The sequence below is a fragment of the Lynx canadensis genome, chromosome A1 (genome assembly GCF_007474595.2).
Source record: "Lynx canadensis isolate LIC74 chromosome A1, mLynCan4.pri.v2, whole genome shotgun sequence".
NCBI classification, from domain to species: domain Eukaryota; kingdom Metazoa; phylum Chordata; class Mammalia; order Carnivora; family Felidae; genus Lynx; species Lynx canadensis.
The window spans coordinates 108,812,244-108,824,947 of NC_044303.2; the positions used below are offsets into that span (position 1 = coordinate 108,812,244).

Sequence of the window (12,704 nt, forward strand, 5' to 3'; positions counted from 1 at the left end):
ACCGTTTCTTAATAAAAACCCTTGAGAAAGTCGGGATAGAAGGAACATACTTAAAGATCATAAAAGCCATTTATGAAAAGCCCACAGCTCACATCATCCTCAACGGGGAAAAACTGAGAGCTTTTTCCCTGAGATCAGGAACACGACAGGGATGCCCACTCTCACCGCTGTTGTTTAACATAGTGCTGGAAGTTCTAGCATCAGCAATCAGACAACAAAAGGAAATCAAAGGCATCAAAATTGGCAAAGATGAAGTCAAGCTTTCGCTTTTTGCAGATGACATGATATTATACATGGAAAATCCGATAGACTCCACCAAAAGTCTGCTAGAACTGATACATGAATTCAGCAAAGTTGCAGGATACAAAATCAATGTACAGAAATCAGTTGCATTCTTATACACTAACAATGAAGCAACAGAAAGACAAATAAAGAAAATGATCCCATTCACAATTGCACCAAGAAGCATAAAATACCTAGGAATAAATCTAACCAAAGATGTAAAGGATCTGTATGCTGAAAACTATAGAAAGCTTATGAAGGTAATTGAAGAAGATTTAAAGAAATGGAAAGACATTCCCTGCTCATGGATTGGAAAAATAAATATTGTCAAAATGTCAATACTACCCAAAGCTATCTACACATTCAATGCAATCCCAATCAAAATTGCACCAGCATTCTTCTCAAAACTAGAACAAGCAATCCTAAAATTCATATGGAACCACAAAAGGCCCCGAATAGCCAAAGGAATTTTGAAGAAGAAGACCAAAGCAGGAGGCATCACAATCCCAGACTTTAGCCTCTACTACAAAGCTGTCATCATCAAGACAGCATGGTATTGGCACAAAAACAGACACACAGACCAATGGAATAGAATAGAAACCCCAGAACTAGACCCACAAACGTATGGCCAACTCATCTTTGACAAAGCAGGAAAGAACATTCAATGGAAAAAAGACAGCCTCTTTAACAAATGGTGCCGGGAGAACTGGACAGCAACATGCAGAAGGTTGAAACTAGACCACTTTCTCACACCATTTACAAAAATAAACTCAAAATGGATAAAGGACCTAAATGTGAGACAGGAAACCATCAAAACCTTAGAGGAGAAAGCAGGAAAAGACCTCTCTGACCTTACCGTAGCAATCTCTTACTCGACACATCCCCAAAGGCAAGGGAATTAAAAGCAAAAGTGAATTACTGGGACCTTATGAAGATAAAAAGCTTCTGCACAGCAAAGGAAACAACCAACAAAACTAAAAGGCAACCAACGGAATGGGAAAAGATATTTGCAAATGACATATCGGACAAAGGGCTAGTATCTAAAATCTATAAAGAGCTCACCAAACTCCACACCCGAAAAACAAATAACCCAGTGAAGAAATGGGCAGAAAACATGAATAGACACTTCTCTAAAGAAGACATCCAGATGGCCAACAGGCACATGAAAAGATGCTCAACGTCACTCCTCATCAAGGAAATACAAATCAAAACCACACTCAGGTATCACCTCACGCCAGTCAGAGTGGCCAAAATGAACAAATCAGGAGACTATAGATGCTGGAGAGGATGTGGAGAAACGGGAACCCTCTTGCACTGTTGGTGGGAATGCAAATTGGTGCAGCCACTCTGGAAAGCAGTGTGGAGGTTCCTCAGAAAATTAAAAATAGACCTACCCTATGACCCAGCAATAGCACTGCTAGGAATTTATCCAAGGGATACAGGAGTACTGATGCATAGGGGCACTTGTACCCCAATGTTCATAGCAGCACTCTCAACAATAGCCAAATGATGGAAAGAGCCTAAATGTCCATCAACTGATGAATGGATAAAGAAATTGTGGTATATATACACAATGGAATACTACGTGGCAATGAGAAAAAATGAAATATGGCCTTTTGTAGCAACGTGGATGGAACTGGAGAGTGTTATGCTAAGTGAAATAAGCCATACAGAGAAAGACAGATACCATATGGTTTCACTCTTATGTGGATCCTGAGAAACTTAACAGGAACCCATGGGGGAGGGGAAGGAAAAAAAAAAAAAAAAGAGGTTAGAGTGGGAGAGAGCCAAAGCATAAGAGACTGTTAAAAACTGAGAACAAACTGAGGGTTGATGGGGGGTGGGAGGGAGGGGACAGTGGGTGATGGGTATTGAGGAGGGCACCTTTTGGGATGAGCACTGGGTGTTGTATGGAAACCAATTTGTCAATAAATTTCATATATATATATATATATATATATATATATATATATATATATAAAGAATATTTGGCATATGTACCCAGTGGAATATTACTCAACCATCAAAAAGAATGAAATCTTGCCATTTGCAATGATGTGGATGGAGCTAGAATGTATTATGCTAAGAGAAATAAGTCAATCAGAAAAAGACAAATACCATATGATTTCACTCCTATGTAGAATCTAAAAAACAAAACAGATGAACATATAGGAAGGGGGGGTGAGAGAGAAGAGAGGGAAACAAACCATAAGAGACTTTTCATGACAGAGAACAAACTATGGATTCACGGAGGGAGGTGGGTAGGAGATGGGCTAGATAGACGATGGTTACTAAGGAGGGCACTTGTGATAAGCACTGGGTGTTATATGTAAGTGATCAATCACTGAATTCTATTCTTGAAACCAATATTGCACTGTATGTCAACTAAAATTTAAATTAAAAAAAATAAAAAGTAAAAAAAAAAAAATAAAGAGCCCACTACAAAAAAAGTGTTAAACATACAATTACTATGTGACTCAGCGATTCTACTTCCTCTTACAGGTATATACCCAATACAGTTGAAGACATATATTCACACAAAAACTTGCACATGAGTGTTCATAACAGTATTATTTTTCATAATGCTACCAAACTGACAAATTAGTAAACAAAATGTGGTATATCCTTGCCATGGGATATTATTCAGCCAGAAATAAGGAAGAAAGTACATGTTATAACATGGATGAATTTTGAAAATATTATGTTAACTGAAAGAAGGCAATTACAAAAGGCCACATATTCTATGATTCCAGTTATATAAAATAGCCAGAACAAGTAAACCTATAAAGAACCCTTTTCCTCAGCTTGAAAAACTGATCGATGGTTAATTCTCACACTCTATTCTACTAGGAGGGTGTTAAAGGTAACAATGTCAACATTGCTGGTGGTAAAAATGATGATAAGTTGTATCCAGACTAGGAAAGGCTATAAATGAATTATGAATAAATGATAAATATACTATATGTAAATAGCTCCTATGAAAAGCACCATACTTTGAATTTCCCTGACTCTTCATGTTTATTTATTTTTGAGACAAAGAGAGACAGAGTGAGAGTGGGAGGAGGGGGAGAGAGAGAAGCTCCAAGAATTTGAAGCAGGCTCCAAGCTCTGAACTGTCAGCAAAGAGCCTGAAGCAGGGCTGGAACTCACGAACTGCGAGATCATGACCTAAGCCAGAGCCAGATACTTAACCGACTGAACCACCCAGGTGCCCATGAATTTCCCTGACTTGTAATCTGGCATGTCTCTTGTGGGGACCCTGGAAGCTATGTCTATGTGCTATCACAAAATATACTAGATCTCATCTTCTTGTATCTGAGTTGTCCCCAAACTGCTAAATAAACTGCTTCATGGACTTCTGTGAAAACTGATCCCACTAAAGAGGAACACCATTTCTGCCCTGCTTGCAAGTTGTATTCCTGTTGTTTACTTGAATATGAGAAGAACCCTAATTGGGTAAGAGCCAAATTCTAAGACTCTTATAAGAAAACAGAGGGGGAAAATTTAATGACATTGAATTGTGCAATGCACTCTTGGCTATGACACCGAAAGCACAGGCAAAGAAAAAATAGATAAATTGACTACATATAAATTAAAGCTTTTGGGGTGTCTAGTGTGGCTCAGTCGGTTAGTTGTCCGAATTCAGCTCAGGTCATGATCTCATGGTTCATGAGTTTGAGCCCCACATGGGCCTCTCTGTTGTCAGCGGAGAGCCTGCTTTGGATTCTCTGTCTCCCTCTCTCTGCCCTCCCCCCCCTCTCTCTCTCTCTCAAAAATAAACACTTAAAAAAAATGAATGCTTTTGTACAACAAAGGATACTGTCAACAGAATGAAAAGGTAACCCACAGAATGGGAGAAAATATTTGCAAACTATATATCTGATAAGAAGTTAAAATCTCAAATATATTAAAAAAACTCCTATAAAACAGGAACCCTCTTGCACTGTTGGTGGGAATGCAAATTGGTGCAGCCGCTCTGGAAAGCAGTGTGGAGGTTCCTCAGAAAATTAAAAATAGACCTACCCTATGACCCAGCAATAGCACTGCTAGGAATTTACCCAAGGGATACAGGAATACTGATGCATAGGGGCACTTGTACCCCAATGTTTATAGCAGCACTCTCAACAATAGCCAAATTATGGAAAGAGCCAAAATGTCCATCAACTGATGAATGGATAAAGAAATTGTGGTTTATATACACAATGGAGTACTACGTGGCAATGAGAAAGAATGAAATATGGCCCTTTGCAGCAACATGGATGGAACTGGAGAGTGTTATGCTAAGTGAAATAAGCCATACAGAGAAAGACAGATACCATATGGTTTCACTCTTATGTGGATCCTGAGAAACTTAACAGAAACCCATGGGGGAGGGGAAGGAGAAAAAAAAAAAAAGAGGTTAGAGTGGGAGAGAGAGCCAAAGCACAAGAGACTCTTAAAAACTGAGAACAAACTGAGGGTTGATGGGGGGTGGGAGGGAGGGGAGGGTGGGTGATGGGTATTGAGGAGGGCACCTTTTGGGATGAGCACTGGGTGTTGTATGGAAACCAGTTTGACAATAAACTTCATATATTTGAAAAATAAATAAATAAATATTCAAAACAAATAAAAAAAATTAAAAAAACTCCTATAACTCAACAATAAATAAATAAGCTGATTAAAAAATAGGCAATTGACTTGAGTAGACATGTCTCAAAAGAAGATACATAAGTGGCAAATAAGCACATAAAAAGATGCTCAATATCACTAGCCATTAGGGAAATAGAAATCAAAACCATAATGAGATACTGTCTTACACCCATGAGGATGGCCATTAGTTAAAAAACACAGCTGGGGCACCTGGGTGGCTCAGTTGGTTAAGTATCCAACTTTGGCTCAGGTTCTCGTGTTTCACGAGTTTGAGCCCCACATCAGGCTCTGTGCTGACAGCTCAGAGCCTGGAGCCTGCTTCAGATTCTGTGTCTCCCTCTCTCTCTGCCCCTCCCCGGCTCATGTTCTGTCTCTCAAAAACAAATAAAAACATTAAAAAAATTTTTTTTAAAAACACAGAGTTGTAATCATCAAGACAGTTTGGTATTGGCACAAAAACAGACACATGGATCAATGGAATAGAAAACCCAAAAATGGACCCATAAATATGTGGCCAACTAATCTTTGAAAAAAGCAGGAAAGAGTATCCAGTGGAAAAAAAAGTCTCTAGCAAATGGTGTTAGGAGAACTGGACAGCAACATGCAGAAGAATGAACCTGGACCACCTTCTTCTACCATACACACAAAAAAACTCAAATGGATGAAAGACCTAAACATAAGACAGGAAGCCATCAAAATCCTAGAGGAGAAAACATGCAACAACCTCTTTGACCTCAGCCATGGCAACTTCTTACTTGACATGTTTCTGGAGGCAAAGGAAACAAAAGCAAAAATGAAATACTGGGACCTCATCAAGATAAAAACCTTCTGCATGGTGAAGGAAACAAACAGCAAAACTAAAAGGCAACCAATGGAATGGGAAAAGATATTTGCAAATGACATTTGAAAGAAGACATCCAGATGGCTAACAAACACATGAAAAGATGCTCAACATTACTCATCATCAGGGAAATACAAATCAAACCACAATGAGATACCACTTCATACCTGTCAGAATGGCTAAAATTAACAACTCAGGCAACAAAAGATGTTGGCGATGCAGAGATGTGGAGAAAGAGGAACACTTTTGCACTGCTGGTAGGAATGTAAACTGGTTCAGCCACTGTGGAAAACAGTATGGAGGCTCCTCAAAAAATTAAAAATACAACTACCTTACAATCCAGCAATTGCACTACTAGGTATTCATCCAAAGGATAAAAAAATGCTGATTCAAAGGGGCACATGCACCCTAATGTCTATAGCAGTGCTATCAACGATAGCCAAATTATGGGAAGAGCCCAAATGCCCATCAATTGATGAATGGATAAAGAAGATGTGCTACATACAATGGAATACTACTTGGCAATGAGAAAGAATGAAATCTGGCCATTTGTAGCAATGTGGATGGAACTAGAGATTATTATGATAAGTGAAACAAGTCAGGCAGAGAAAGACAGATACCATATGTTTTCACTCATACAAGGATCCTGAGAAACTTAACAGAAGACCAGGGGGGAAGGGAAGGGGAAAAAAAAAGTTATAGAGAGGGAAGGAGGCAAACCATAAGAGACTCAAATACTGAGAACTAAGGGTTGATGAGAGGTGGGAGAGAAGGGAAAGTGGGTGATGGGCATTGAGGAGGGCACCTGTTGGGATGAGCACTGGGTGTTGTATGAAAACCAACTCGACAATAAACTATATATATATATATATATATATATATATATATATATACACACATAAAGATGTGGTACATATAAACAATGGAATACTACTCAGCAATCAAAAAGAATAATCTTGTCATTTGCAACACAATGGATGGACCTAGAGTGTATTATGCTAAGCTAAATAAGTCAGTCAGAAAAAGACAAATGTCATGATTTCACTCATATGTGGAATCTGAGAAACATAACAGATAATCATAGGAGAAGGGCAAGAAAAATAGGATACAAACAGAGAGGCAGGCAAACCATAAGAGACTCTTAAATATGGAGAACAAACTGAGGATTGCTGGAGGGGAGGTGGCTGGGTGGGTTAAAGGGTGATGGGCATTAAAGAGGGCACTTTTTGGGATAAGCACTAGGTGTCATATGTAAGAGATAAATCACTGAAGCCAAGATTACACTGTATACTAATGTGAATTTAATTTAAAAAATAAAATAAAAATACAATTGCACTTATGTTTGAATACATCCTAGAAAAAAAATGTCTTGGAAAATAAAAAACTACTATGTATATTCTTCATGCTTTTCTGCCTTTCTTGAAATTTATATTTTCAATGAACATGTATTTTATAATTGAAGATAGATGTATTTCTGTTTCTAAAGAAAAAAAAATATATTCAAAATCTTGGAGCAGAGTTAATCTGTCATTGTGTCAATTTTGTGGCAGGATGATGTAACTAACTTTTTTCCTTAGAACGTATTGACATTCATTTAAAGATAACATAACACATTTGTGTTCATCAAGGTAGTCTGTGGATATGATTAAACATGAATGCCCACCTTATAGTAAGAAATAAAATGAAAATTGTAAACAAAACAAAACAAAACAGAAAAACACACAGAAAAGAGTAAGTGTTGGCAAGGATGTAGAGAAGTTGGAATGCTCGTACATTTTACGGAGAATGTAAAATAGTACAGCTGATATGGAAAAGAGTATGGCAGCTCCTCAAAAAGTTAAAAATGAGAATTACCATATGATCCAGCAATTTCACTTTGAAGTATATACCTAAAAGAAGTGAAAGAAGAGATACAAAGAGATATGTGAACACCCATGTTCAAAGCAGCATTATTCACACTGGCCAAAAGATGAAGCAACCCAAATGTCCACAGACAATTGAATGGATAAACAAAATGTGGTATATACATATAATGGAATATATTAATCCTTTAAAAAGGAAAAAAATTCTGACACAGGCTACAACATTGGTGAGGACATTATGCTAAATGAAATTTGTCACAAAAGGACAAATTCTATATGATTCCATTTATATGAAGTATCTATCTAGAATGGTCAAAATCATAGAGAGAAGTTAGAATAGTGTTTGATAGGAACTACAGGATGGAGAAATGGGGAGCTATTGTTTAATGTATGGAGTTTCAGTTTTGCAAGAAGAAAAAAGTTCTGAGTGAAAAAAAAAGTGATGGTTCTACAACAATATGAATGTACTTGAACTGTATAGTTAAAAAGAGTTAAAATGGTAAGTTTACTTACCATATTTTACTACAACAAAAAAATGAAAAAGAATCTTTCTAGTTTTTCTTCCACATATAGCACTATATAGAGTACTTCCAGCAAAAGCATGTTTATACAACAGAAAACCACAGACATCATTCCATATGTACAAAATTCTCCTGGTGTGGCACAAACAGAAAAATAGGGAGGAGGGGGAACCAGAAAATAGATACAAGTGCCAAATGCTAATACTTACCACTAAACCAGCAGTTTGCAAAGATGGAGTACTTGTTAAGAGGTCTCTGCTTTTCTTATCAGGAGTACTAGAATTTGTACTCTATAAATGTTTTGTGAAATAGGGGATTGAATAGCAGAAAGAAAGAAAAAAATTTAATACAGTAAAAACACAGTATCAAATTAGTAGACTAGATCATAATGTGTCAGACTAATAAAATTTTAATGTGCTAATTAAATTTTAAACCACTAGACAAGAAACTAAAAAATCTTCTGGCTTGAGCTAGGTCAAGAAACTCCTAAGAGAACTCTATGTAGGACAAGAACTATGCAAGAATACTTTGCGTGAAATCACTATTAATTTCAGAAGGAACACTAATTTAAGTTTTCAACTAGGAAATGGTGCTATGATTATCTTTTTTACTGCTAATAAAAAAGTATTTTACTTTTAGAATTTGTTTAATTCCTAGTATATTATTTTACTTTTTATGGAAAGGGATTTTAAGTTATTTCTGAAGCTGTAAAAATATGTGTAATAAGGATAATTGGTTTAAAATAATACATACAAATGTATATAGACACTTCCATATATGCAGTATCAAAGTCAGAGAAATAATAAAGGCTCAATTCCTATTTTTTGAAGATGCAAAGAATCAGACACACAGAGAGACAGGTAGACAAATCAAGAAGGAGAGAGCAAGAGAAAGACAGGATCAGAGACCTAAAAGTTTAAGAGAAAGAGGTAGGGATGGGGGAGGGAGGAAATGGGAAAAGGAGGAAAGGGAGAAGGAAAGGGAGGAAGAATGAGGAGACAAAAGAGATGAAGGAAAAAAAGAGAAAGATTGAGAAGAGAGAGGGAGAGAGAGGAAGGATGAAGAAGATAGAGACCAACAAACTATGAACAGAAAGAAACTAACAGAGAAACAGAATTAGAGACAGAGAAGAACAGATGGAGAGAGATCAAGACAGAGATAGGATGAAGAGAGACAGAGCTTGAGACTGAGAGACAAAAACCAGGGAAGGCAAAGACAAACAGGCAGCTGCGAAAGAGAGTGACAGAAATATTCAAAAAGAAGACAGAAAACTTTATTTCTAGCAATCAGCTGTCTTTTCAACTGCTGGATTCCATGAAACAACTAGTGCCTCTGATAAATCTCTTTGAATAGGTGTTTATTATATGCAGCCAACTCTGGAACACAAACTCAGAGTTGGAACTTGAACATCATAGGCAAATTTGTGTTAGGTTTCTTTTTTTATTTTCTCTCTCTTTTTTTTTCTTTCACTCTTCCTTTCCTTTCTAGCTTAAAATCTCTTAAAATAGCTGTTTGTTCAAGACATAAGATGGGATTGTTTATTAGGAAAATTTTTATCAAAAATTTTATGTATATTTAGCTGGTACACTGTCAGCTCTTGAATTCATTAGCTATTTAATCTTTCTTCATCTGGGAAAGGGAATGATGGGGATTATTCTACCCCTAGGGATTGCTGTGCAAAGGTTACGAATAATACATGTAAAGAGAACCTACAGTGCCTACAGAGTAGGAGATATTCAATGATAGCTAGTATTTATTATTGTGGCTGCCACGGAGGTGTTCTATTCAGACCTCCGTGAAGTGAGAACCTGCTGTTCCAGTGCAAAGAGTGCAGTTACCTGACAGCGCGCCAGTCCTCCCCCCCGCAACCCTCCCAACTTCTCTGGAATCTCTGGAAAGCTTCAGCTTTCAGGTTGAGGCCATCATCTTCTCAGGCAACCCCTAGCCAACGTTTGAGCATAGAAGCCCAATGTAAGACTCCTGTAATAGAGAACCTTTGCTCCAGACCTCCTTATGGGGAAAGCTTCTGGCACACTTGCAATGAGGGCTGAGACTATTCCTGCCCAATACTGCTTTCTCCCTATATTCCTTTCTCAGCTGTTATCCCCTCCAGTATACCACTTGAATGAACTCTTAATTCTGTCTGAATAGCTACTTCCCCATGGTCCCAAGAGACATAATTGTTAACTATCAATCCACTAAAAAAGACCTGCCTATATACAGCTATAAATATAAAGCTCTCTGCATTTTTTCCTAGATTTGTTAACAAATCTATGTATATCTAAATCTTACCAATAAGTACATTTTCTGGATACAGGCTTTTCAAGAATTAGTTAAAAGAAGACCAGTGCTTACCGATGCAGATTCCATGGACTGAGGCAAAAGAACGTTGGTAACTGGTCCACCTGCACTGGTTTCAATAACAGATCTCTGGTGAGATGATGGAACCTTGATTTTTAGATGACGAGAACTTAACTTTGCTTGAAAATTTTTATCTGTATGTTCAGGATCTTTTTCAGGCTGAAATAAATTCATAATCACGAAATATACTCCATCATGAAATACATTCCATAATCATGAAATACACTAAAATTATTTGCAGCACTTCTCAGATGTCTTATTTTACTGTAATATTAATGTAATAATTATTACAATTAAAATAGGGTACATTTATCAATCATATAAATATTATATATATAATTCTATTCTTATTTCCTCAACTTGAAAAAGAGTTTTCAACTTAAAGATAAAGGTTTTGTAAAAAAAAAAGTAAAGTTTTCTACATATTTAAAAATAAAATCTATTGAAAGACAAAACAGTTTGAAATACACGCAACTCGGGGTGCCTGCATGGCTCAGTTAAGCATCTAACTTTGGCTCAGGTCATGATCTCAAGATCCATGAATTTGAGCCCCACATTGGTCTCTATGCTGACAGCTGGAGCCTGCTTCAGATTCTAGTCTCCCTCTCTCTCTGCCCCTCCCTCGCTCACACTCTTTCTCTCTCTCAAAAATAAATAAGCATTAAAAAAAAAAAAAAATACACACAATTGAAAAAATTTCCCTACTACATTTAAGGTAACCTCTCTTAAACAGTGTTCCATGAAAACAGATCATAATGAGATTTATCTACCTGTCGGTAGTTCAAACTAAATTTTAGAGAAAACATCAAATGTATTTATATAAATGTATTTATTATGCAGTCATCTTCATTTAAGAAATCAAAAGTACTTTCTAAGACATCAGGAAGCTGCAACTACAAGAAAGCATGTTCCTTTACCAATTAATCCCTCCATTGAAAATTGTGGATTGCTCAGTGACTGCTTGTCTTGTGTGACTTGTCCAATACAGTATTCCCAGTTTACATATATTCAACATAACTGAGGAGGTGAAATTTGAGTTGAGTCCTGAAGAATGACAGTAGTTTTGAGTTGGGGCTGAGGGGATAAACACAATGGTAGAGAGAGGTAGGGGAAGGAAGGAAGGAGCTATAAAGTTCATTTCAATCAAAGGAAAGAACAATGGTATGGAGCAAACAGCAAGGTATTTACTGGCATCTACTGACTTGCTACTCTCATGTATACGAAGCAAACAACTTTTTCTCTCACTCCTGTCACCATTCTCAGCAATTTCATCACGCAAGTTGATAACTCATCTAACTAACTAGCCCTCCTGCAATTTTCAGTGGTTAGCCTTTGCATTTTCAATAACTTTTTCGCTTCATGGTATTTTAATCATTCTGTGATCAAACATAGCTCTTACCATCAACAGAAATTACAGAATCACCAATTTGAATAGCTTCTTAAATCCTTCCAACCTATGTTCAATTATGTTCATGAAATCAACTCCCCTCCACTGAAATTTCCAATTTACTGATCCTACCATTCTATCTTGATACATTACCCTTCTCCTGTCTTATTCTTTCCTCATCTACCACCATCTATCCTTGTAATTACTTGTGATCCCTTCTTCTATCACAGATATCTGACAAACCCCCAGCCCTAGATGACTCCTGATATCAATATCTTCTGTACCTCCACTGCAGCTGAGTGCTGGGAAAACCATACAATCTGGCATATCAAAGTCACCACAAACTCAAAAGGAGTAGCCACAGACTGGCAACACTTCTGCATTTCTCTAGCTTCTCATGATTATGTCACTCTCTTCCCATTTTCCTGAAACCTCTGGTCTCCTTCCTTCTCCCATTCTCAGCTGACAGCCTTACCTCACACTTCCCCACAACAACAGAGGTAATCAAACGGACATGACCATTAAGGATTCAATTTTGGGGGCCTGGTGCAAACTAAAAATGTGGGGTCCCTTGTTTAAAAAACTATTAAACATGTCAAGGCAAGAGAGCATTAAATGAAATGTGGGATCCTTCTAAGCACAAAGCCCATGCTGCTACCACTATTTTTACAAATATACCATAATGGTAATATCTCTACTCTTATTTTAAAAATTTTTTCACATTTATTTATTTTTGAGAGAGAGAGAGAAAGAGTGTGAGCGGGGGAGGGGCAGAGAGAGAGGGAGATACAGAATCTGAAGCAGCTCCAGGCTCTGAGCTG

At 37.2% G+C, this 12,704-nt stretch overlaps 1 protein-coding gene across 1 annotated transcript in view; it reads right to left on the reverse strand.

Annotated features, from left to right (window-relative positions):
* Nucleotides 1-12,704, reverse strand: part of MEIKIN (meiotic kinetochore factor) — a 76,674-nt gene that overhangs the window by 16,450 nt on the left and 47,520 nt on the right. The window contains exons 10-11 of the mRNA XM_030318065.1: nucleotides 10,491-10,655; nucleotides 8,345-8,425 (exon numbers count right to left, since the gene is read on the reverse strand). Coding sequence (XP_030173925.1) covers nucleotides 8,345-8,425; nucleotides 10,491-10,655 — 246 coding nt within the window. The remainder of the gene's footprint in view (nucleotides 1-8,344; nucleotides 8,426-10,490; nucleotides 10,656-12,704) is intronic.